At 43.0% G+C, this 26,891-nt stretch overlaps 2 protein-coding genes and 1 pseudogene across 2 annotated transcripts; all 3 read left to right on the top strand.

Moving 5' to 3' along the window:
• Nucleotides 1-1,821: 1,821 nt before the first annotated feature.
• On the top strand, nt 1,822-4,832 carry LOC119262220 (E3 SUMO-protein ligase ZBED1-like). The gene is made up of 3 exons (XM_037533255.1): nt 1,822-2,913; nt 3,205-3,257; nt 4,163-4,832. Exons 1-3 carry the CDS (start codon nt 1,822-1,824, stop codon nt 4,830-4,832), a joined length of 1,815 nt encoding a protein of 604 aa, XP_037389152.1.
• Nucleotides 4,833-10,642: 5,810 nt separating this feature from the next.
• Nucleotides 10,643-14,492, top strand: LOC119262356 (annotated as a pseudogene).
• Nucleotides 14,493-19,459: 4,967 nt separating this feature from the next.
• LOC108415728 (E3 ubiquitin-protein ligase TRIM39-like) lies at nt 19,460-23,333 on the top strand. Its single transcript, XM_037533878.1, has 7 exons — nt 19,460-19,576; nt 19,892-20,472; nt 20,565-20,660; nt 21,822-22,055; nt 22,151-22,298; nt 22,601-22,627; nt 22,738-23,333. The coding sequence occupies exons 2-7, from the start codon at nt 19,894-19,896 to the stop codon at nt 23,298-23,300; spliced, it is 1,647 nt and encodes a 548-aa protein (XP_037389775.1). The 5' UTR covers nt 19,460-19,576; nt 19,892-19,893; the 3' UTR covers nt 23,301-23,333.
• The last annotated feature ends 3,558 nt before the right edge of the window (nt 23,334-26,891 follow it).

Raw genomic sequence — 26,891 nt, 5'->3', positions numbered from 1 at the left:
TCTAAACCACCTTGTATGTACAATAAGGGATTAACGAGAAACTTGTTTTATGTGGGTCCGATAGCAATGTACTACCACAGAGTCTGAATAAAGAAATATCAGGCCCAAGCACACCGTGGTAGGAACTTTTGTTTTTACTGTCAATGTACCAATGCAATGAACTGAACGTCAATGTGGGTGGGGTTCACCTTAATGCAGTCCTTTTGTACCGAAATACAAAAAAAAATTAGTCTTTAGGCCTTTCTGTTCAAAAAAAAAAAAAACTTTACCGCCGAACTGCTTTACACTACTTAATAAACATACAGCTAAATCACCAAAACTCATTAGTACAGTAAATCGTACAGTACAGACTCTTAACTGTTAACAGCATAAAGCAATATAAACAAATACATACAAAACACCGCTAGCTTACATTGTAGTGTGCTTATTTACCAAATTCTCTAAAAAATACACACATCTCAGATATATGCATGAGCAATAACCAAGAAATATTCATTATTTTACGACTAACACTCTGCATTATTAACATTAACACGTAACTTCTGCACAAAATACCAACATGTCTGTTAGCAGCTTAGCCTACAGCCAGCGAAGCAGCAGCCCGCACTGCCGCTAGAAACCTTGATAAAACAGCATAACAGCACCGTTTAAAAGTTACAGAACCTCCAAAATACTGTACCAAATATGCTTTAACCTGCTTTCCTAGCATAAAATCAGGGTATTAGTGAGGTTATGTGGATGAAACCTGTGTTTTGGCTGACGAGCTCTCTCCTCTCCCTCCAATCTGCTGGGTTCACCCCGGACTCACTGAGCATGCGCAGCAGCGTAAACTACCCCCATAATCTTTTCCCTTTATTTATTTATTTATAATTATTATTCATCTATTTCTTTTCTTTTTAATTAATGTAGTTTACTATCATTTTCTGAGGAGGTTAATTTTTTTTAGAGTGGATTACAACTTATTTGATGATTAATATTTTGAGTGGGTTACACAAGCACAGTATTCACGACCTCTAGCGAAAGTTGGGGGTCTCTGGTGCGAGCAGGTGGGCGTAGGAACAGGCCGACAGCAGATCCGGCTGAGAGCGAGGGTCGTGCAAATGGTGAACCGTCCAGGCAGCCGCTTACAGCCCTCACTTTTAGTGATGTGTCGTTCGCAAACGATCCGGCTCTAAGAGTCGGCTCTTTGAAGTGAACGATTGGAACCGGCTCCCATTTAAGATCCTATTTGGGAGCCGTTTTTTTCCTTCAGTATCTCGCTGTCTCTCCGCCTCCCTGTCGCTGCGCTTGTGCTCTGCAAGTGCCACAGAGCCGACAGTTTTTTTTCCAACGTCGTTTTTTTGTCCTTCGGTGCCTCCTGTCTCTCCCCTCCTCCTCTCCTTGCGCGTCTTGCTCTGCTTCTGCCACTGCTACAGTCCTCAGTCGGTGCCTTAATGTCTCCACTGCCCGCATGTCAAGCGTGTGCTCCACACATCTGATCAATCACACGCAGCTTTCAATTAATAAGGTAACGGGGAAACACTGAAAAAAAAGTTTATCTCCACTTTTTTGTGGAAACGGCAGGCAAGTGGCCACGCTGTTTTGCGTTCGTGGGCAGGTGTTAATACAGACACTCACTCACATACAGCGGTCAAGAAGCACGGCAGAAAGAAGGGGAGTCTGTGTGAGGACACAATAGGCCTAGGTGTGAAAATGAGTGACAGAAAACGTAGCAAGATTTGGACTCATTTTAATGCAACGTCGAGCTCCAGGGCAGAGTGCAGACTGTGCAAAGTCAGCATTTCATATAGAGCAGGCTCGACAAACAACTTGCACAGGCACATGAGGACATCACACTCATCAGTATTGCTGGAGGAGTCGAGACCAGAAAGGGAACCTTCTGACAGTGCAAGTGCATCAACTGCAACTACTTCTTCAGGTGCAATTATATCAACTCTAACTGCTTCTTCAGCTGCCACAACGTCTGCCCCCATTCCTACATCCCAGCCTGGATCCCACCCTCCTGCATCTACAACCCACAGCTCAATCAAGCAATTCCTGCAGAAGTCTCTAACTCCAGCAAGACAGAATGCAATTGACGAGGAGCTTGCCAAGATGGAGGCACGTGATTTCCAGCCCTTTTCAATTGTAGAGGATGTCGGATTTAGGAGTTACAGCCATGCCCTCAATCCCATGTATGTCGTCCCCAGCCGAAAAACCCTGTCCCAAAAAATAATCCCAGGCCTATATGAGGCAGCAAGGGCATCTTTGCAAGAAAGGGTGAAGAGAGCCTCAGCTGTATGCTTGACCACTGACTGCTGGACATCCCGCGCCACCACATCTTTTATGTCTGTCACCTGCCACTTCATTGAAAACTACAGTATGGTGTCATCTCTGCTAGACTGCTTTGAGTTTAGTGACAGACACACCTCTGAAAACTTGGCTGAAGAGCTCCTCCGAGTTGCAAGAGAGTGGGGGGTGGAACACAAAGTGGTATGCTGCGTCACAGACAATGCAGCCAACATTACGAGAGCCATCCAGCTGTTGAAAGGGACACACCATCCATGCCTAGCACACACCATTAATCTATTTGTAAGAAATGCTCTGAGGGCTATGAAGCCCACTGTGGACAAAGTGAAGGCAATAGTGGAATTTTTCCACCGAAGCACAGCAGCCACCCAAAAGCTTAAATCCACCCAGCGACAGATGTCTATGGTAGAGCTTAAGCTCAAACAGGAGTGTGTCACCCGCTGGAATTCTACATTCCATATGATCCAGCGAATGCTCAAATCAAAGGATGCGGTTATCGCAACATTGTCAGTCATCAATGCACCTGTGGTTTCCTCTCAGCCAAGAGGAGTGGGAGGCTCTGCAAGAGGCCTGCAGTGTCCTGGAGCCCTTCGACCAGGTCACAGTGGAGATCAGCGCAGAGAGGTACTGTAGCATCCCTGCTGAATAACGAAAGCGAATAAGAATCCCTGTCAAGTTGTTAATTAGGTCAGGGCCAGTAAGGAGATGATCATTTAGACAAATTCCTTCATACTTAGCTGAACAATCGAAAACTACTCTCAGCTTGTCTGGCTTCTTGGCATTATAAACTCCATGATGGGGAATATACCATTTTTCTCCCAGCTTTCCTCCATCTACAACTTCTTCAGCATCCTTCTTTTCAATAATTTCATTCATGAACTCGATATAATGTTCCTTGTACTTCTCATCTCTCAGGAGCTTCCTTTTGAGATGTACAAGTCTACTAAGGGCAAGCGGCTTATTGTCAGGCAATTTCGGTCTTTCTTTGAAAGGCAAGGGCAGTTCATAGTGACCATAGTTATTCTTAACAATGTTATTCTTCAACTTGTGAAGAAAGAAAAGATCTTCTTGTGAAACAGTTCTCTCATCACCTTGAATATCCTTAAAATCAGATTCAAGTACGTGAATAACATCTATTGGTACAATGCATGGAGACTCTTTAACCACCACTTTATGACATACACTAACATGACTCAAGGAGTCAGAACGTGGACATGAATGTCCTACGATACTCCACCCCAAGTCTGTCCGTACAGCATACGGTTCCTCATTTCCACCCAATATCACTTCCCTAGGTGCCAAAGCTCTTGAGCAGTTATAGCCTATCAAAAGGCCCACTTCACTTTCCAGCAAAGAAGGAATCTTTGCTGCAATTGTGCGCAGATGGCTCCACTGTTTAGCTGTCTCACAGGTGGGGATGTGTTCACGGTTAACAGGAATACAGTTTTTACTATATGAACAGGGAAGATCAATGTAAACTGCTGAACTGTACCCTCTTACTCTAAGGCCCATAACTCGCTCGCTGTTCACTGTCATGCTTCTTCCAATCATAGTAGTCAACTTCAGTTTAACAGGCTGTATATCTAATCCAAAGGTTGTATATCTAATCCAAAGTGTTCAAACATCATCTCATTGAACTTTACTATGATACCTATTAAACTTTATTATGATGTTATTATCATTGTAATATTTTTTTATTTGTTAAATTATTTATTTGACAAACAGGTTTAGAAATGGTTGAAAATAATACTAATAAATAAAAAAAATTATTATTATGTAAAGCAATTTAGAAATGAAACAAAATACTATTGCTAAATAGGCTATATAAATAAATATTATATAAAATATAATATTTTGATGCTTCTTTTTTCAGGTATGTTACCGCCTCCAGAATGCTGATACTGTGTAGGGGTCTTCAGAGAGTGACAGTAGAGCATCAGAGCAGAGTAACCACAGAGAGCGTGAAGGAGTTGGTGAATTCTCTCTGTTCTAGCATGGACAAAAAATTCCACCGGATGGAGTACAACACAATTCTGTCCGAAACCACCATCCTTGACCCCCGTTTCAAAAAGGTGGCCTTTAATGACAAACAAGCAGTCGACGAAGCTCTCCAAAGAATAACTACAGCAGCATTAAGGTATGGGCAGTCATCTCACCTGCAAGGGGGTCATGGAGGAGAGGAGGCAGCAGCAGCACGTGAGCTGGAGGAGCCTCAAGCATCGGCTGTTTGGAGGTTTTTTGAGGAGCGGGCAAGCAGAGACACTGCAACCAGGAATCCTACAGCTGATGCTATTCTGGAGGTGAGGTCCTACCTTGAGGAGCCTCTTTTCCAGCGCAGTGCTGACCCACTGAGCTGGTGGGAGACAAGGACACTGATCTATCCACATCTCTCTCATGTGATGGAACGTAGACTGTGCATAGTGGCAACATCCGTCCCCTCAGAGAGGATCTTCTCTAAAACTGGACAGATCATAACTGAGAGAAGGAACAGGATCAGCCCCGCCAAGCTTAGACACCTGGTGTTTCTCAATGCCAATCTGTAAGTCTTTGAGTGATTTAATACAGTGAGTTCTTTATCTCTAGTGGTTCAAAACTTGTGTTGTTCACATGATATTTGTATTGTGGCACCTTTTTTGCTATGAAGCTGCTTTAATACTTTTTCGTATTGTGGTGGGTGATTGTATGTATAACTGTTTCATTTATTTCAAGTTATTTTTGTGGAAGTGGTGCTATTTTGTGATAATTTAATAATTGGTTATAATAAAAGTTTTATTTATAAAGCATTGTTATGCAGCATTTCTACTCATCACAAGTGCTTAACAATGTCAATAATGAAACAAAATGTTATAAAACTAGGTTTAAGCTATTAATTAGTTAATAATGTAAAAATATATATATGGGGAGCCGTTTGGGAGCCGAAAGAGCCGGCTCTCCACAGTAAGAAGAGCCATTAGAGCCGCATCTCAAAATAGAGCCGAAAATCCCATCAGTATTTGAAACCCGAACTAGCTGCGTTACCGTGTGGTTGAACTGGCTTAGCTCACTCTCTCTCTTTCCGTTCTCCATGCAGCTCCTAGTCCCGCCCACAAGTCAGACTTTTTTATTGACAGATGACAGAACCAATCACCTAGCACAACCACAAACACACACACACACACACACACACACACACACATACAGTTGTGATCAAATTTATTCAGCCCCCAATGCTGTGAAGGGTTTTATGGAATTCAGTGCACATTTGTAATTGCGTTCATAATTAAATCTTACAAGGACTTGTTAAAGAACTAAATGCAACTAAAATAGCATCACTTGTTTTTGTCAAAAAGTATTAAATGGCCTTTTTGTGATTTCTTCATTGACACAATTATTCAACCCCTTTACGACTACCACTCTTAAGAACAGAGGTTCATTCCAGTGTTTTCAATCAGGTATTAAAACCACCTGTGGATGTCAACGAGCAGCAATCAAGCATAATGAGCACCAATTAGGCAGATTTAAAAGGACTGTGATACGCAGCTCCTTCTAGACATCTACTGGTGTGTTTACAAGCATGGTGAAGGCAAGAGAATGGTCCCAGAAGACACGAGAAGAGGTTATTTCTCTTCACAAAAATGGCAGTGGATATAAGAAGATTGCGAAGTTGTTAAATATTCCAAGAGACACTATCGGAAGTATCATTCGCAAGTTCAAGTTAAAGGGCACATTGGAAACGCTACCTGGTCGTGGCAGAAAGAAGATCCTGACCGCGACTGCTGTGCGCTACCTGAAGCGTAATGTGGAGAAAAATCCCTGCATGACTGCTAAGGAACTGAAAAAAGACCTGTCAGATGTGGGCACCAAAGTTTCAGCTCAGACAATAAGGCGCGCACTGCATAACGAACACCTCCATGCCAGAACTCCCAGGCGCACCCCCTTGCTGACTCCAAAGAACAAGAAAAGTCTACTGCAGTATGCTTTGGGGCTGTTTTGCTTCTAATGGTACAGGAAAGCTTCAACGGGTGCAGGGTACCATGAATTCCCTTCAGTACCAGGAGATCTTGGAGGAAAATGTGATGGAGTCAGTCACAAACCTGCGGCTTGTGAGACGTTGGACCTTCCAACAGGACAATGACCTGAAGCACACATCCAAGTCCACTAGAGCATGGTTAAAGATGAAAGGCTGGAACATTCTAGAGTGGCCATCGCAGTCACCAGACTTAAATCCAATTGAGAACCTCTGGTGGGACCTAAAGAAGGCAGTTGCAGCGCGCAAGCCTAAGAATGTGACTGAACTGGAGGCTTTTGCCCATGAAGAATGGGCTAAGATACCCATAGGTCGCTGCAAGACACTTGTGTCAAGCTATGTTTCACGCTTGAAAGATTTCATAAATGGAAAAGGATGTTGTACTAAGTACTAAAAAATAATGTCACTAGGGGGTTGAATAAAACTGATAATGATGTGAGCACAGAAAAGACATTTGTGGTTATTTCATCATAAATGTTATGTTATATTTGTCTAATTTATAAGTGCCTCTTTGATATAATTGTAAATAAGATGACTGAAATGATCAATATCAATGTCAAACTGGCCAAAACACTTTATTTCAGTGGGGGTTGAATAAATTTGATCACAACTGTACATATACATCTGAAGGGAAATCAGTGAATTAAGGTGTGTGAGATTTTCTAGAATGTCCTATGGAACAAAATAAATAAATGAATTCAATAATTGGGAAATTCGACTGGGTTACATATATATATATATCCATCCATCCATCCATTATCTTCCGCTTGTCCGGGGTTCGGGTCGCGGGGGCAGCATCCTAAGCAATGAAGCCCAGACCTCCCTTTCCCCAGCCACTTCCACCAGCTCTCCAAGGGGGATTCCGAGGCGCTCCCAGGCCAGCTGGGCGATATAGTCGCGCCAGCGTGTCCTGGGTCTTCCCCGGGGTCTCCTCCCAGGTGGACTCGCCTGTGACACCTCCCGAGGGAGGCGTCCAGGAGGCATCCTAACCAGATGCCCGAACCACCTTAGCTGGCTCCTCTCGACGTGAAGAAGCAGCGGCTCTACTCCGAGTCCTTCCCGGATGACTGAACTTCTCACCCTATCTCTAAGGGAGAGTCCAGACACCCTGCGGAGGAAACTCATTTCGGCCGCTTGTATTCGCGATCTTATTCTTTCGGTCATTACCCAAAGCTCATGACCATAGGTGAGGGTGGGAACGTAGATCGACCGGTAAATCGAGAGCCTTGCCTTATGGCTCAGCTCTTTCTTTACCACAACAGACCGGTAAAGAGCCCGCATCACTGCTGACCCAGCACCAATCCGCCTGTCAATCTCCCGCTCCCTTGTACCATCACTCGTGAACAAGACCCCGAGATACTTGAACTCCTCCACTTGAGGCAAGAGCCTATCCCTGACCCAGAGAGGGCTCTCCACCCTTTTCCGCCTGAGAACCATGGTCTCGGATTTAGAGGTACTGATTCTCATCCCAGCCGCTTCACACTCGGCTGCAAACCGATCCAGCGAAAGCTGAAGTTCGCGGCCTGATGTCCCCAATAGGACCACATCATCTGCGAACAGCAGTGATGTGACCCTGAGGTCACCAAACCGGACACCCTCCATCCCTTGACTGCGCCTAGAAATTCTATCCATAAAAATTATGAATAGAATCGGTTACAAAGGGCAGCCCTGACGGAGTCCAACTCTCACTGGGAACGAGTCTGACTTACTGCCGGCTATGCGAACCAAACTCCAGCTTTGTTTGTACAGGGCCTGAATGGCTCGTAGCAAAGAGCCATGTACCCCGTACTCCCGAAGCACCTCCCACAGAATACCCCGGGGAACACAGTCGAATGCCTTCTCCAGATCCACAAAGCACATGTGGACTGGTTGGGCAAACTGCCATGAACCCTCCAGAATCCTGGAGAGGGTGAAGAGTTGGTCCAGTGTTCCACGACCAGGGCGGAACCCGCACTGTTCCTCCTGGATCCGAGGTTCGACTATAAGCCGGACTCTCTTCTCCAGTACCCCTGCATAGACCTTGCCAGGGAGGCTGAGGAGTGTGATTCCCCTGTAGTTGGAACACACCCTCCGGTCCCCTTTTTTAAAAAGAGGCACCACCACCCCAGTCTGCCAATCCAGTGGCACCGCCCCCGATGTCCACGCAATGTTGAAAAGGCGTGTCAGCCAAGACAGCCCCACAACATCCAGAGCCTTGAGGAACTCAGGGCGGATCTCATCCACCCCTGGAGCCTTGCCACCAAGGAGCTTCTTAACTACCTTAGCGACTTCGGCCTCAGTAATGGACAAGCCTATTCCCATGTCCCCAGACTCAGCCTCCTCACTGGAGAACGTGTCGGTGGGATTGAGAAGGTCCTCAAAGTATTCCTTCCACCGCCCAATGACGTCTTCAGTCGAAGTCAGCAGCACACCATCTCCACTATATACAGTGCTAGTGGCACACTGCTTTCCCCTTCTGAGTCGCCTGACGGTTTGCCAGAATCTTTTCGGAGCCGACTTAAAGTCAGTTTCCAAGGCCTCACCAAACTCCTCCCATACACGGGTTTTTGCCTTGGCAACAACTGAAGCCGCAGATCACTTGGCCTGTCGATACCTGCCAGCTGCCTCTGGTGTCCCACAGGCCAACCATGCCCGGTAAGACTCCTTCTTCAGCTTGACGGCATCTCTCACCTGGGGTGTCCACCACCGGGTTCGAGGATTACCGCCCCGACAGGCACCAACTACCTTACAGCCACAGCTACAGTCAGCCGCTTCAGCAATGGAGGAACGGAACATGGCCCATTCTGAGTCAATGTCCCCCACCTCCCCCAATATCTGGTCAAAGAAAAAACCTCTCCTTGGATCACCACCTTATCGTGGTGGAGGGGTTTGCGTGCTTGAATGATCTTAGGAGCTATGTTGTCTGGAGCAAAAGCTCCTGGTAGGGTCTCCCATGGCAAACTGGTCCTAGGTGACAGGTCAGACAAAGTGTGATCCATAATAACCCCTATGAAGACAGAAAAACAGGACTTGTGTACCCTGCCCGGAACAGGGTTACCGGGGCCCCACCCTGGAGCCAGGCCTGGGGGAGGGGCTCGCCAGCGAGCGTCTGGTGGCCGGGCATTTACTCATGGTGCCCGGCCGGGCCCAGCCCGAAGGAGATACATGAGTCCCCCCTCCCATCGACCCACCACCAATGGGAGGGGCAGTAGTAGGGGTTCGGTGCGTTGTGGATCGGGCAGTGTCCGAAGGCGTGGGCCTTGGCGTTCTGATCCTCGGTTGCTGAAACTGGCTTTTGGAACTTGGAACGTTACATCACTGGCGGGGAAGGAGCCTGAGTTGGTGCGCGAGGTTGAGAGATACCGGCTAGATATAGTCGGGCTCACCTCAACACACAGCTTGGGCTCTGGGTCCAATCTCCTTGAGAGGGGCTGGACTTTATTCTTTTCTGGAGTTGCCCATGGTGAGAGGCGGCGGGCAGGTGTGGGCTTTCTCATAGCCCCTCGACTCGGTGCCTGTATGTTGGGGTTTTCTCCGGTGGACGAGAGGGTAGCTTCCCTACGCCTTCGGGTTGGGGAACGGGTCCTGACTGTTGTCTGTGCTTATGCACCGAACAGCAGTTCAGAGTACCCAGCCTTCTTAGAGTCCTTGGGAAGGGTGCTTGAAAGTGCTCCTCCTGGAGACTCTATTGTCCTACTGGGGGACTTCAACGCTCACGTGGGCAATGACAGTGAGACCTGGAGGGGTGTGATTGGGAGGAATGGCCTCTCTGATCTGAACCCGAGTGGTGTTCAGTTTTTGGACTTCTGTGCAAACCACAGTTTGTCCATCACGAACACCATGTTTGAACACAAGGATGTCCATAAGTGCACATGGCACCAGGACACCCTAGGCCGCAGTTCAATGATTGACTTTGTAGTCGTGTCATCGGACTTGCGGCCATGTGTTTTGGACACTCGGGTAAAGAGAGGAGCTGAGCTGTCAACTGATCACCACCTGGTGGTGAGTTGGATCAGGTGGTGGGGGAAGATGCCGGTCAGACCAGGCAAGCCCAAACGCATAGTGAGGGTTTGCTGGGAACGTCTAGCAGAAGAACCTGTCAGATTGATCTTCAACTCACACCTCCGTCAGAACTTATACATGTACATATATATATATGTACATATATATATATATGTGTGTGTGTGCTGTAAGTCAGTTGGTGAACTTCTGCCCCCTGGTGGCCAAAACCTGGAAGTGCAACAGACCAACGTCATGGCGAAGTGGGCATGGCCTCATGACGTCACTGCGAGAAACGAAAGTTGAGCAAAACTGTTTTATAAATAGAATCCAGATCATTTCAGCAGGACACGACCTTCAGTTTAAAGTTTCTTAAAGGACTTAAAGCCTCTGCTGAGGAACTGAAGGAGCAGAAAACCAGGCCAAGAGAGAAAAAGAGAACCTGGTAATTTCTAAGAGCTGCTTTTCAGCACATTTCTACCTCTAACTACTGCTTACTTTATTAAACTGCTCAGAAAGCTGGAATCTGTCACCTGTGTTTTCACATGTGGTGCTGTTACTGTTCAGCTACAGAGAATCAGAGCAGACAGAGAGAGCGCTCACCACACAGAGGAGGATGTAGAGCACGGTTAATAGGAACAGTGTGAGGCTGATCAGCCAGATGAATGATGGTGATTAATGAGAACATCATGGCCTTCCTGCTCAAACACATTCCAGTTATGCAAAACCATGAAAAGGGTTTTCATCACATTTTCATTTCACATCGTCTTTTCATATTTTGTTCTTCACTCAACCTGTGAAGTTAGAAGGGTGGACCTTCAACGTCCAGGACATCTTTTGTGGTTTCTAATCACCTCTCTGTGTCTCTTCTCTGTCAGTCATGGCTTCCTCCAGCAGTCTCCTGTCTGAAGATGAGCTCCAGTGCTCCATTTGTCTGGATGTGTTCACTGATCCAGTCTCTACTCCATGTGGACACAACTACTGCAGGGTCTATCTCAAAGAGTGCTGGGACAGCAGTTCACGCTGCCAGTGTCCAGTCTGTAAGACAGAATTCCCAACAAGACCTGAACTGTCTGTGAACACGTTCATCTCTTGACTGGCTGCTCAGTTCAAGAAGTCAGTTCAGGTCAAATCCAGCAGAGCTCCAGAGAAACGACCCTCCAAACCTACAAAGGTTCTGTGTGAGTCCTGCAGTGAGGAGAAGCTGGAGGCTGTAAAGTCCTGTCTGGACTGTGGAGTCTCTTACTGTGAGACACATCTGACGCCTCATAAAACTGCAGTTAAACTGAAGAAACACAAACTGATGGACCCTGTGGAGAACCTGGAGGACTACATCTGCCAGAAACATAAGAGACCCCTGGAGTTGTTCTGTAGAGATGACCAGACGTGTGTGTGTCAGTTCTGCACTGAAGGAGACCACAAGACTCACAGCACTGTTCCTATAGAGGAGGAGAGTGGAGAGAAGAAGGTGAGAGACATTTAGAAAGAATTGGTAACTTTGTCTCCTGTTCAGTCCTTTTAATAAAAATAGTCTAACTGAATGAGAGCTTATAATTTATTTCTTCATCATAGACTCAGCTGCTGAAGGCACAGGTAGAAGTTCAGCAGATGATCCAAAACCGACTGAAGAAGATTGAGGAAATCAAACACTCTGTACAAGTGAATAAAGTGAGTTTTTCAACAAAAAAAATCTCATTTTCATCTACAAATCTAATATATACAGTGTGCAGGCTGAGCTGTAGTCAAGACCACTAGAGTTGAGTCGGAGTCAAGACTGAGATTAGATTAATAAAAAGTAGAAGAAAAAATGAAAATAATTCATATTTCATAATATTTAATTACAGTCCTTATCATTGATTTTTTATATTAATATTAATATGTTATCATTTCTACTGTCTTTTGTAAAACATACCACTAAATAATCAAACTTTGTACCTTTGTTCTTCTCCATCCCTCCTTCTTTCCAACTCATTTAGAATCACCACCTAAAGCCAACATAATATAAACCAAACAAAATACATCCGTTTGTGTCGTTAAATGAAAACATAGTAATAATAACATTGTGATCTGCCCAGTTAAGTAATCCATGTCTAGTTAAGTCATCATGAAAAGATAATTACATCCTCATACGACAGCATACGACAGGGCTGGTTTACTGTTTGTCTGGTATCAGAAATGAGACAAGCAGCAGTTCTGAAAATGAACAGGTATGAAACTGAAAGTGATCTCATTGGGTCTACTGCACAAAAGTACCATTGCACATGGTTTTGTTTATTTTTCCTTTTCTTTATATATTTGTTTGTTTTATTGTTTTGTTTGATTAAAATTTAATATATTTTTTCTTTTACTTGTTCAGAGTTTTACTTCCTTCATTATTCTGCTGTTCTCACATACTAGGTTTCCATTAAGCGCTTTAAGCCGTATTTCAATGGAGTTGCAAAAGTAATGTTACTCCTATTGTCCCCTGTTAGAAAAGTTCAGAGAAGGAGAAAGCAGACCGTGTGCAGGTCTTCAGAGCTCTGCTACGCTGCATTGAGAGAAGCCAGGCGGAGCTACTTGAGGTGATGGAGGAGAAGCAGAAAGCAGCAGAGAGGCAGGCTGAAGAGTTCATTAAAGAGCTGGAGCAGGAAATCACTGAGCTAAAGAGGAGAGACACTGAGCTGGAGCAGCTCTCCCACACTGAGGACCACCTCCACCTCCTACAGGTCAGAGTCCCTCTGTTTCTCCATAGTAATGCAGTCCATCACAGGACAGCGCTGCCCATCCTGAGGGGTTTCTCCTCTCTCCTGCTGGACTGTAGGTTTACCCATCCCTCTGCAGCCCTCCACCCACCAAGAACTGGACTGACATCAGGATTAACACTCATCTGAGGGTGGAGACTCTGAGGAGAGCTCTGACTCAGCTTCAGGAAGAGCTCAGTAAGGAGATGGAGAAGGTTGATGAGCATGGTGAGTATTTACTGGTTATTAAAACATTTTGATGTTCAGCGGAAAAAAATATTGGTAGGAAGAAAAATTCAGGACTTCATCAAGATACAAATACCAGAAATGAATGTTTGTGTAAATCTGGCATTTAAATATTTAATTAATAGATTTTTAATCTTTTAAAATTCCCATCCATGACATCACTGCACTGTCACTTAGTATTAATATGAAATGCTGGTTTCTAGTCGATACTAATGAGGCATTTAATTTAGCTCAATATAGATTCTAATAACAAATGATGTCATCCTTTATTATTCTAACACAGAAATGAAGAGAATTCAACAATATGCAGGTGTGTGGATTCTCACTGATACATAATATTATTGAGTAAACTATATGAGTCTGCATTAGTGTGAGTATGGTTAGTGTTAAAATGGGTTAAACTGTGTGTTTCTCTCTCAGTGGACGTGACTCTGGATCCTGATTCAGCAAATCCCTTCCTCATCCTGTCTGATGACGGGAAACAAGTGAGACACGGAGACAAACGACAGAATCTCCCTGATAAACCAAAGAGGTTTGATTATTGTCCCTGTGTGCTGGGAAAGGAGGGGTTCTCCTCAGGGAGATTTTACTATGAGGTTCAGGTCAGCGGGAAGACTAACTGGGATTTAGGAGTGGTCACAGAGTCCAGTAACAGGAAGGGACAGATTACAGCCAGTCCTGAAGATGGATACTGGACAGTGTGGCTGAGAAATGAGACTGAATATAAAGCTCTGGACTCTCCTCGTGTTCCCCTCTCCCTGAAACAGGCTCCCCAGAAGGTGGGGGTGTTTGTGGATTATGAGGAGGGTCTGGTCTCCTTCTATGGTGTTGAGTCCAGGTGTCATATCTACTCTTTCACTGGTCAGTCTTTCACTGAGAAACTCTATCCATACTTTAGTCCCTGTCTCAGTGAAGGAGTTAAAAACTCAGCACCGCTGATCATCACACCTGTTAAACATCAGAAATGAGGTGAACTTCTTTAATAAAACATTTTTGTCAGAAACAAATCTGTCATTTGAAATGTTTCAGAGCATAAATTGAGAGTTTTAAACTCTTTATAACATTATGTAATTAATGAATTAATTAAGAAGCTAATAAATTAATAGATGATTTTTGATTCACTCATTTTGGAGAACTCTGTAAGTCAGTTGAACAGTGTTATAACACTGTTTATCACAGATCTCCTTTTAATGAACTGAAATGATCATAAAGCTCAAAATATCAGCTTCAGTTTGATGAACTTGATGTGGGAATCTCAGTCTATTATATGAAAATGAAGCTCTGCGTCTTTTTGATTCGTGTAAATGCTTAAAGTTATTATAAATTTACTCCAAATCCCATTAAAATAACATTTTAAACATCTAAACTCTCAAATCTAAGTGTTTAATCAATAAGCTTGAGCTGACTTTTAAGTTCAGTTGGAAACAATAAACAAATCGAGGAAATGTGTGTGTTAGCATGAGCTCTGTGTTCATGTTGTCTGTTTTTATTTCAGTCTGTTTAAAGCATGAAACGCTCAAGTTTCAATGAAGCTGTATTAAATGTCAAATTAAGCTCTACAAAAGAAATAAACAGATCTACTGAACTTCTCAAAGCTCCATGTTTTGATGTCAGTGCAGTTTTCCTGAAGATTTATACACAGTAGAACTTTCTCTGCAGGCTCCTCCGTACCGTGCCCTCCTCAAATATCGGCCCCCTTAATGAACCAGAGCAAAACAGACTGTAAAGACTTCTTCATTTCTGATCCTTTTGGTTTTTCTTTTTAAATATTAACAGACTTATAACTTTTATTTAAATAAAAACCAAAATCAATCTTATCAGGAAATACAGATTTCTCTCTAATCTGTGTGTCACAGTCATCGGCACCTCTTTGTTTAATTCTTTGTGCAGCCTCCCTTTGCTGAAATAACATGTTTGCATCATGTAAGTGTTGCAGACTCGTCAGCTGAACATTGCTGTGAATCTCCTGTTCTGCCACGTCTGAACGGCGCTCTGCTGGATTCAGATCTGGGGACTGTGAAGGTTATTAAAGTTCACTGAACTTATTCTTATGTTCAGTGGATCCAGTTCAAGATGACCTGATGCCAAGGTGCATTATCACACTGGAAGTAGTCATGAGAAGATGCATGAATTGTTTATGTTTGTGGCATTTGGCAGACGCTTTTATCTGGAGCGACTTACAGACTTACAGACCTACACAAGTCGGTGAAGGCGGTGTTGGGCAGTCTTGCCCAAGGACTCTTATTGGTATAGTGCAGGGTGTTTACCCACATGGGGATTGAATCCCAGCCTGCAGTGTGGAAGGCAGAGATGTTACCTGCTACGCTATACACAACCTATATACACACTATATACAACTGTGTCTATAAACCATTACCCCACCTCCACCAGCCTGAACTGTTCCCACAAGCCAGACTGGATCTGTGGGTTCATGCCGTTTCTGACAAATTCTCAATGTCACATGTCATCGTTTGACAAATCGTCAAAGGATCCTTGAAGTAGAATCTTTTTAAGGTTTAATGTTAAAGTTTGGCGCCCTCTGGTGGTGGAAGCCTGTAATAACTCTATTTTGTGGAGCTGTAAGCTAGAAATGTCTGTATTCAGATAAACAGTAATTCAGAGTTCAGTGGAAACCTCCCATAAAAACAGTACAGCAAAGACAACAAACAGATTAAACCAATAATAATAATAATAATAATAATAATAATAATAATAATATGTGCTAACAGTTCATAGTTTCATGTCTTCATTAATCACCTAAGAGAGAGAAACAGAACACACACCTGATTTCTTCATGCTGTTTATGTGGAACATCTGTACAGCTGTGTTGAGTTATACATGACTAATGACAGTTTGTGATTATGAGTGAAGGAAAGTTTGTAGAGCAGGTTTAACTGAATGATTAAACACTGATAGACGTTTCTTGTCTGTGTCTGTAAAGAAGTGAACAGCTGAATCGAGGAGCTGCTGCTTTTAGCTCAGTAATGTTTGAATAGATTCTGTTTAATATTGTTTTTCTCTGAATGGGAGCTAAAAGAAAAGCTCCCAGTGTTTCTACAGAGCTGCGTACCTTTATTCCTACACATCAGAGCCCCCACAGGACTGACCAGAGCTGTTAGAGCTGAGCAGATGGTGGATGAAGCAGTCTGGAATAATCCAGTTCAGCATGTAGAGCTGAGCAGAGCTGTAGAGAATCATTCCAGGGAGGTTAAAGAAGTAAAATCAGGTGTTTCTACTTGATTAGAATTCATCCTAAAATAAAGCCCAACAGTTTGTGCAGTGAACTGTGTCTTCTTAATAGCAGTAAACACCACAACACATTGACTCCTCGACCTCATCGTACAGACAGTACCACAGCATCAGAGACGGTGTTCTGTCAGTTCATCACAGAACACAGCCTGACTCTGAACTCGCTCACGCCAGAGGGTCTAAGATCTAAACTGGATAAACTGCTGTTGTTGTTAATGTTTTAAATGGGGGAAATGTACTAAACAGTATCAGTGAATTCGTCCAGATTGAAGGCTGTGAATGTGTCTGTGTGTAGACGTTCACACCTGTTAGTGGAAGCTGACGGTCAGAGAGCTGATGGGCAGCAGGGCTGTCATTCGTAATCACATTATCATTGTTTGAGTAATAAACCTGTTATTTTGTCTCTTAAAGTCATTTCAGAGTTTCCAAACTATTGAAGCAGAAAAACTCGGATGCCTCATATAATCACCCGACCATGAAAAGCATGTAGTTTAAGGTAACCCTTGTTCCTGATGCAGTTCACTGAGAGACTGTAACTGTCACTAGCAGAGTGTACTGAGATCTCTCTCAGCGCTCAGAACTGGTTTCTCATGTTTTATTCATGTCTTGCTTTAGTTTTGATGGTACACATTATTTTCTCGGATGTAGCCGAGACGACTCAGAAATATTCCAGGTTGTGATTAAAAATCTAAAAAGATTAACTCTATTATTCAAGTAGTTTTCCAATAAACTGCTTATTTACTCTGACTTTCCTTACTTATTTACTTTATAATGTCCTTTATTATTATTTTCACTTGTACTGAACTAAATCATGAAGTAAATTATCACTTCAGTGACTGTGGTTTTACTTAAGTAGGGATTTCCTACAGTTACTGTGACTCCTTTTCTCTGACTCCAACCACTGTATGCCACCACTCACTCTCTCCTAAAACTCTTACCTGCTTTTCTTCTCTTTCAAATGAGGATGTACATAAACTACTAACATCTTGTAACCCTACCACCTGTCCCCTGGATCCCATCCCATCTACACTGCTCCAGTCTATCTCTCATGAACTTCTTCCCTTCATTTCCTCCATCATCAACAGCTCCCTGTCATCTGGAATGGTTCCATCCTCTTTCAAGGCAGCTAGGGTGGTCCCCATCCTAAAGAAGCAGAGTCTCGATGGCACCGACATCAACAATTACCGGCCGGTATCTCTCCTTTCCTTCCTCTCTAAAATTCTTGAACGTGCTGTTTACAACCAACTATCTGTCTTTCTCTCTGAAAACCAGCTACAGGACCCCAACCAATCCGGGTTCAAACCAGCCCACTCTACTGAGACTGCACTCATCGCAGTTTCAGAGAAACTCCATGCAGCAAGGTCAGCTGGACTGTCATCAGTTCTGATTCTTCTCGACCTCTCTGCAGCCTTTGACACTGTCAATCACAAGATTCTTCTGTCTATCCTTTCTGGCCTTGGCATTTCAGGAACAGCATGGAAGTGGTTTGAGTCCTACCTAGAGGGGCGCTCCTACCAGGTAACATGGAGGGGCTCAACATGCACTCCATGCAACCTCTCCACTGGTGTTCCTCAAGGTTCCGTCCTGGGTCCTCTCCTATTTTCTCTCTATACCCGCTCACTCGGACATGTTATTTCTTCTCACGGCTTTTCATATCACTGCTATGCTGATGACACACTACTCATCCTTTCCTTTCCTCCTAATGACACACAGGTCTCGACTCGGATCTCAGCATGTCTGGCAGACGTTGCATCGTGGATGACAACCCACCACCTCAAGCTGAACCCAAGCAAGACGGAGATGCTTTACATCCCGGGATCTTCTGGTATTCGGTGTGATCTCTCAATTCCCTTTGAGAACACCCTGATTACTCCATCTACAGAAGCCCGTAGTCTTGGAGTAGTTGTAGATGACCAGCTCTCTTTCACGGCTCATGTTGCTAACCTGACACGGTCATGCAGATTTCTCCTTTACAACATCCGGAGAATTCGACCTTTTCTCTCTAGAGAGGCCACACAGGTACTCGTTCAGTCTTTAGTCATTTCTAGACTAGATTACTGTAACTCCCTTCTGGCTGGTCTTCCAATGCGTACCATCAGGCCCCTGCAACTGATCCAGAATGCTGCAGCTCGACTTGTCTTCAACCTTCCTAAATTCAGCCATGTCACTCCACTGCTGCGTTCCCTTCATTGGCTTCCTGTAGCAGCTTGCATCAGATATAAAACCCTGATGTTGGCCTACAAAGCCAAAGATGGTCCAGCTCCTTCCTACTTGAGATCAATGGTGAAAGCTAGATCCGTACCCAGAGACCTTCGTTTTTCAAGTACGGCTCGACTTGACCCACCATCTTGCAGATCACAAGGAAAACATGCCTCCAGACTGTTCTCTGTCCTGGCACCAAGGTGGTGGAATGAACTTCCCCTAAGTGTCCGAACAGCAGAATCACTTGCTGTCTTTAAACAACGTCTGAAGACCCATCTCTTTACACTACACTTATCTAATCACTAACACTGTCTATTAAAGATCTTCACCTCTTTTATTGTTCACTGTATTTTATTACAAACTTTTTTTCAGCAGGTTTAGTGTTGTGTAGACTCTGTGTTGAGTTGAAGGTATTTTTCTACTTGTTGTATTTGTTTTAGGTCTCAAGGCATAGATAACTTCAGGTAGCAATTTAGAGCAAAGCTCTTTAAAATTATGTCGACCTTTATTAACATGAGATATTCTGAAGTAATGACAAGCACTTTTGTAAGTCGCTCTGGATAAGAGCGTCTGCTAAATGCCATAAATGTAAATGTAAATGTAATTTCCAGCACTATTTCCTCTTCTGTGTAAGTCAGATGGTAAATATCTGCCACCTGCTGGTCAAAACCTGCAAGTGCATCAAACCGTCGTGATAAAGCAGGTGAGTTCACATGACGTCACTCAGAAGAAACGACAGTAAAGGGAGCTTCATAAACAGAATCCAGTTCTTCCAGCAGGACACAGGTTCCAGTCTGAAGCTTCTCCAGCCAGGAAACTCAGTGAAACTCTACAGATAAACTGTGAAGAAGCAGAAAAGCAGACCAAAGGAGAGAAAGTGAAAGTGGTAATGAGTCTAAGTTTCTTACTGTCTGTTACTGAAAACACATCCAGCTGTTCAGATCATTTCTGTCCGTCACTGTCGGTCAGGGTTTGTCAGTTTGGTCCGTGTTTTACAGCAGAAGCTGTGATCGTTTGTTCAGCTACAGATTCATGATTGACGGGTAGAACGTGAAGCTCATCAGTCAGATGAATGTGACTGATTGAAGATCCACATTTCATGAGAACAAGTCTTTTTCTGACGACATCCAGTTAAAAGAAATACACAGTAGTGTTTATTAAACCACTAAGAATTGTCATGAATTGTCATCTCCTCTGTCAGTCATGGCTTCCTCCAGCAGTCTCCTGTCTGAAGATCAGCTCCAGTGCTCCATCTGTCTGGATGTGTTCACTGATCCAGTCTCTACTCCATGTGGACACAACTTCTGCAGGGTCTGTCTCAAAGAGTGCTGGGACAGCAGTTCACGCTGCCAGTGTCCAGTCTGTAAGACAGAATTTCCAACAAGACCTGAACTGTCTGTGAACACCTTCATCTCTGGACTGGCAGCTCAGTTCAAGAAGTCAGTTCAGGTCAAATCCAGCAAAGCTCCAGAGGAACCTGCCAAATCTCAGGTGCTCTGTGACTACTGTGAAAAGAGAAGTGCAGCTCTGAAGTCCTGCCTGACCTGTATGGCCTCTTACTGCAAGACTCATCTGGATCCTCATCAGAGAGTCACTGTATTGAGGAAGCACAAGCTGATGGACCCTGTGGAGAACCTGGAAAACTATATCTGCCAGAAACATAAGAGACCCCTGGAGCTGTTCTGTAGACACGACCAGACGTGTGTGTGTCAGTTCTGCACTGAGACAGACCACAAGACTCACAGCACTGTTCCTATAGAGGAGGAGAGTGGAGAGCAGAAGGTGAGGAACATTTAGAGAAATGTTCCCTCTGTTCTCTTGTGATTGGGTTTAAATGAATGAGTGGTTTTGTTATATTTTGTCCTTTTTTATAGACTCAGCTGGGAAAGACCCAGGCTGAAGTTCAGCAGATGATCCAGGACCGACTGAAGAAGATTGAGGACATCAAACAGTCTGTAGAGCTCAATAAAGTGAGTCTGAGCTGAATTTATATCAGGTCTTAAATATGAGCTTAAACAGGATCACAGATGAGCTCCTTTACTATGTTGATTTGTAGGCCTCTGTTCATAAACATAAACCAGCCCAAACTAATTTACTATAAAATGAAATGGTGTTTGTAGAAATTCAGAAAAAAGCTGCGTCAGTCTCGACTGCATATTTGGACATATTTCTATATTGTGCTCTATTTACACAAAGTTAGGTTAGTTCATCATTTATGTTGAACAGACTCTCCCAAAGTTTTACGCTGCTGTGTAAACAACAACAGGTCAAAACCAGCTCTAAACAAAGTGACCACTGGGCCCTGATTGATGCTCTGGCTTTGCGCTTCTTTCGTTTTGACATGTTACGTTTTTATACACACAGAAACCAAAAGGAACGACAGATTTCTCAAAATGTAGGAGGAAAAAGTCGGATATTAGACTCTGAAATGTAGTGGAGTGAAAGGAAAAAGTCGCCCAGAATGGAGAAACTTCAGTACAGATACACCAAAAATACTAAAGTACAGAAACTAATTACATTTGTTTCATTACTGTCCACCACTGGTGATAATCACAGAGTATTGTAGTGTTCACTGCTGTTAAAACAGACTCACCAGTCATGGTGCTTTACTTTCCAGCTGTTGGTGGCCTCAGCTACGCCAGACATCAGTGAAGCTTTCGTCTGCCTAACATTTCGTTCTCTGCATCAGCTCACATCTGCCTCTTTCCCCCTCGGCCCACACATACACCCTCCGGGGGGTTCCTAGCTCTGCCCAACTTCAATAAGAGTCCTTAATCAAATTAAACTCAGTGAATAAATGCCAGGAAACACAAAACCAAAACCTATCATGACAGAAACGTCTCTCAAACACTCTACAGAATCAGTGTTTGTCCTTTTGAATGCTTGAATACTTAGAAGTCAACTAATGGTTCTGTTTTCTTTCTTTTCTTTTACTGCCATGTTTTAATTTCAGTAATTACTTTTATATTAAAAATCCCAGTTTTACTCTCATTTATCTCTTTCTGTAAGTGTTTATGTTCATATTGTTCTCTATTACTGTTTTAGGCGGATTCATATAATGTAAAGTAAATTGAATACATTTAATGTACGAAAGCTGCTTTATTAACAATGTCATTACTGTCTCCTGTTAGAAAAGCACAGAGAAGGAGAAAGCAGACAGTGTGGAGGTCTTCAGAGCTCTGCTGCGCTGCATTGAGAGAAGCCAAGCAGAGCTGCTTGAGGTGATGGAGGAGAAGCAGAAAGCAGCAGAGAAGCAGGCTGAAGAGTTCATTAAAGAGCTGGAGCAGGAAATCACTGAGCTAAAGAGGAGAGACACTGAGCTGGAGCAGCTCTCCCACACTGAGGACCACCTCCACCTCCTACAGGTCAGAGTCCCTCTGTTTCTCCATAGTAATGCAGTCCATCACAGGACAGCGCTACCCATGCTGAGGGGTTTCTCCTCTCTCCTGCTGGACTGTAGGTTTACCCGTCCCTCTGCAGCCCTCCACCCACCAAGAACTGGACTGAGGTCAGGATTAACTCTCATCTGAGGGTGGAGCCTCTGAGGAGAGCTCTGACTCAGCTTCAGGAAGAGCTCAGTAAGGAGATGGAGAAGATTCCTGAGATCAGTAAGTCTTTACAGGTTATTAAAACATTTTGATGTTCAGCAGAAAAAAAATATTGGTAGGAAGAAAAATTCAGGACTTCATCAAGATACAAATACCAGAAATGAATGTTTGTGTAAATCCGGCATTTAAATATTTAATTATTAGATGTTTAATCTTTTAAAATTCCCATCCATGACATCACTGCACTGACACTTAGTGTTAATATGAAATGCTGGTTTGTAGTCGATACTAATGAGGCATTTAATTTAGCTCAATATAGATTCTAATAACAAATGATGTCATCCTTTATTCTTCTAACACAGAAATGAAGAGAATTCAACAATATGCAGGTGTGTGGATTCTCACTGATACATAATATTATTGAGTAAAATATATGAGTCTGCATTAGTGTGAGTATGGTTAGTGTTAAAATGGGTTAAACTGTGTGTTTCTCTCTCAGTGGACGTGACTCTGGATCCTGATTCAGCTCATCCTCAACTCATCCTGTCTGATGACGGGAAACAAGTGAGAGATGGAGACAAACGACAGAATCTCCCTGATAAACCAGAGAGGTTTGATTATTGTGTCAATGTGCTGGGACAGGAGGGGTTCTCCTCAGGGAGATTTTACTATGAGGTTCAGGTCAGTGGGAAGACTGAGTGGGATTTAGGAGTGACCACAGAGTCCAGTAGCAGGAAGGGACAGATTATTGCCTGTCCTGAGGATGGATACTGGACTGTGTGTCTAAGAAATGAGACTGAATATGAGGCTCTGGATTTTCCTACTGTCCCCCTCTCCCTGAAACAGACTCCTCAGAAGGTGGGGGTGTTTGTGGATTATGAGGAGGGTCTGGTCTCCTTCTATGATGTTGAGTCCAGGTCTCATATTTACTCTTTCACTGGTCAGTCTTTCACTGAGAAACTCTATCCATACTTTAGTCCCTCCCTCAATGAAGGAGGTAAAAACTCAGCACCGCTGATCATCACACCTGTTAAACTTCAGAAATCAGGTGAACTTCTTTAATAAAATATTTTTGTCAGAAACAAATCTGTCATTTGAAACATTTCAGAGCATAAATAGTTTTAAACTCTTTATAACATTATGTAATTAATGAATTAATTAACAAGCTAATAAATTAATAGACGATTTTTGATTCACTCATTTTGGAGAACTCAGTAAGTCAGTTGAACAGTGTTATAACACTGTTTATCACAGATCTCCTTTTAATGAACTGAAATGATCATGAAGCTCAAAATATCAGCTTCAGTTTGATGAACTTGATGTGGGAATCTCAGTCTTTTATATGAATATGAAGCTCTGCATCTTTTTGATTCGTGTAAATGCTTAAATTTATTATAATTTTACTCCAAATCCTATTAAAATAACATTTTAAACATCTAAACTCTCAAATCTAAGTGTTTAATCAATAAGCTTGAGCTGACTTTTAAGTTCAGTTGGAAACAATAAACAAATCGAGGAAATGTGTGTGTTAGCATGAGCTCTGTGTTCATGTTGTCTGTTTTTATTTCAGTCTGTTTAAAGCATGAAACGCTCAAGTTTCAATGAAGCTGTATTAAATGTCAAATTAAGCTCTACAAAAGAAATAAACAGATCTACTGAACTTCTCAAAGCTCCATCAAGTGTTTTGATGTCAGTGCAGTTTTCCTGAGGATTTATACACAGTAGAACTTTCTCTGCAGGCTCCTCCGTACCGTGCCCTCCTCAAATATTGGCCCCCCTTCATAAACCAGAGCAAAACAGACTGTAAAGACTTCTTCATTTCTGATCCTTTTAGTTTTTCTTTTTAAATAGCAGACTTATAACTTTTATTGAAATAAAAAACAAAATCAATCGTATCAGGAAATACAGATTTCTCTCTAATCTGTGTGTCACAGTCATCGGCACCTCTTCGTTTAATTCTTTGTGCAGCCTCCCTTTGCTGAAATAACATGTTTGCATCATGTAAGTGTTGCAGACTCGTCAGCTGAACATTGCTGTGAATCTCCTGTTCTACCACGTCTGAACGGCGCTCTGCTGGATTCAGATCTGGGGACTGTGAAGGTCATTAAAGTTCACTGAACTTATTCTTATGTTCAGTGGATCCAGTTCAAGATGACCTGATGCCAAGGTGCATTATCACACTGGAAGTAGTCATGAGAAGATGCATGAATTGTTTATGTTTACGGCATTTGGCAGACACTTTTATCTGGAGCGACTTACAGACTTACAGACCTACGCAAGTAGGTGAAGGCAGTGTTGGGAGTCTTGCCCAAGGACTCTTATTGGTATAGTGCAGGGTGTTTACCCAGGTGGGGATTGAATCCCAGCCTGCAGTGTGGAAGGCAGAGATGTTACCTGCTACGCTATACACAACCTATATACACGCTATATACAACTGTGTCTATAAACCATTACCCCACCTCCACCAGCCTTAAAAGAATCCTTGAAGTAGAATCTTTTCTAAGAGTAAATATAAGAATCTCTAGATGTTAATGTTTGGCGTTGTCTGGTGGTGGAAGCCTGTTATAACTCTATTTTGTGGAGCTGTAAGCTAGAAATGTCTGGATTCAGATAAAAAGTAATACAGAGTTCAGTGGAAACCTCCCATATAAACAGCACAGCAAGGACAACAAACAGATTAAACCAATAATAATATTAATAATAATAATAATAATAATAATAATAATAATATGTGCTAACAGTTCATAGTTTCATGTCTTCATTAATCACCTATGAGAGAGAAACAGAACACACGCCAGTCTTATTCATCTTGATGGTCTTTATGTGGAACATCTGTACAGCTGTGTTGAGTTATATATGACTAATGACAGTTTGTGATTATGATTGAAGGAAAGTTTGTAGAGCAGGTTTAACTGAATTCAGCTCTGTGTTTAAATGATTAAACACTGATAGACGTTTCTTGTCTGTGTCTGTAAAGAAGTGAACAGCTGAATCGAGGAGCTGCTGCTTTTAGCTCAGTAACGTTTGAATAGATTCTGTTTAATGTTGTTTTTCTCTGAATTGGAGCTAAAAGAAAAGCTCCCAGTGTTTGTACAGAGCTGCGTACCTTTATTCCTACACATCAGAGCCCCCACAGGACTGAACAGAGCTGTTAGAGCTGAGCAGATGGTGGATGAAGTAGTCTGGAATAATCCAGTTCAGCATGTAGAGCTGAGCAGAGCTGTAGAGAATCATTCCAGGGAGGTTAAAGAAGTAAAATCAGGTGTTTCTACTTGATTAGAATTCATCCTAAAATAAAACCCAACAGTTTGTGCAGTGAACTGTGTCTTCTTAATAGCAGTAAACACCACAACACATCGACTCCTCGACCTCATCGTACAGACAGTACCACAGCATCAGAGACGGTGTTCTGTCAGTTCATCACAGAACACAGCCTGACTCTGAACTCGCTCACGCCAGAGGGTCTAAGATCTAAACTGGATAAACTGCTGTTGTTGTTAGTGTTTTAAATGGGGGAAATGTACTAAACAGTATCAGTGAATTCGTCCAGATTGAAGGCTGTGAATGTGACTGTGTGTAGACGTTCACACCTGTTAGTGGAAGCTGACGGTCAGAGAGCTGAAGGGCAGCAGGGCTGTCATTCGTAATCACATTATCATTGTTTGAGTAATAAACCTGTTATTTTGTCTCTTAAAGTCATTTCAGAGATTCCAAACTATTGAAGCAGAAAAACTCGGACGGCTCATATAATCACCCGACCATGAAAAGCATGTAGTTTAATAATAATAATAATAATAATAATAATAATACATTTTTATTTAAAAGCCCTTTTCAAGAAACCCAAAGACACTGTACAATAAATAATAAAAGAAAAAAAGAAGGTAGATAAAAAAGTAAGAACATGAACAAACATACATAGACACATACAAAACCTTAACACAAACACATAGAATCAACCATATGCTAGTTTAAAAAGTTTTGACTCGGGATTTAAAACCATCAACAGATGAACAAGCTTGCAGTTCATGAGGAAGACCATTCCACAGCTTTGGACCCGCGACACAGAATGGTCTATTACCAATGGTGCTTAGCTTAAAATGTGGGACCTCAAGCAAGTGGAGGCTAGAGGACTGAAGAGTACGCACTGGACTATAAGATTGAAGTAGACTTCTTAGGTAAGATGGGGCAAGGTCATGCAGGGATTTAAACACCAACACAAGTCATTTGTACTGTATACGGTAGTTCACTGGGAGCCAGTGGAGACGACTAAGGACTGGAGTAATATGCTCCCAAGATCGTGTATGGGTCAGCACCCTAGCAGCTGAGTTCTGCACATATTGCAGCCTGCTCAAAACCCAAGCAGGGAGGCCAGACAGCAGAGCATTGCAGTAGTCAAGCCCAGAAGTTATAAATGCACGGACTATGGTCTGAGCAGCAGTGAAAGAGAGGAAAGGGCGAATCCTAGAAATGTTTTAAGATGGTAAAAGGCTGTCCTACATGTGTTGTTAATGTGTGATTCAAACGATAATGTAGAATCAAAAATTACTCCAAGATTTCTCACTTGTGTAGAGGTAGAGACAACAAAACCAGGGATACAGACAGTAGTGTCACTAAGCCTCCTGACTGTTGCAGGAGAAGCTACTATGATGGCTT

The sequence above is a fragment of the Pygocentrus nattereri genome, chromosome 2 (assembly GCF_015220715.1).
Source record: "Pygocentrus nattereri isolate fPygNat1 chromosome 2, fPygNat1.pri, whole genome shotgun sequence".
NCBI classification, from domain to species: domain Eukaryota; kingdom Metazoa; phylum Chordata; class Actinopteri; order Characiformes; family Serrasalmidae; genus Pygocentrus; species Pygocentrus nattereri.
This window is presented reverse-complemented; position numbering and strand designations above follow the sequence as displayed.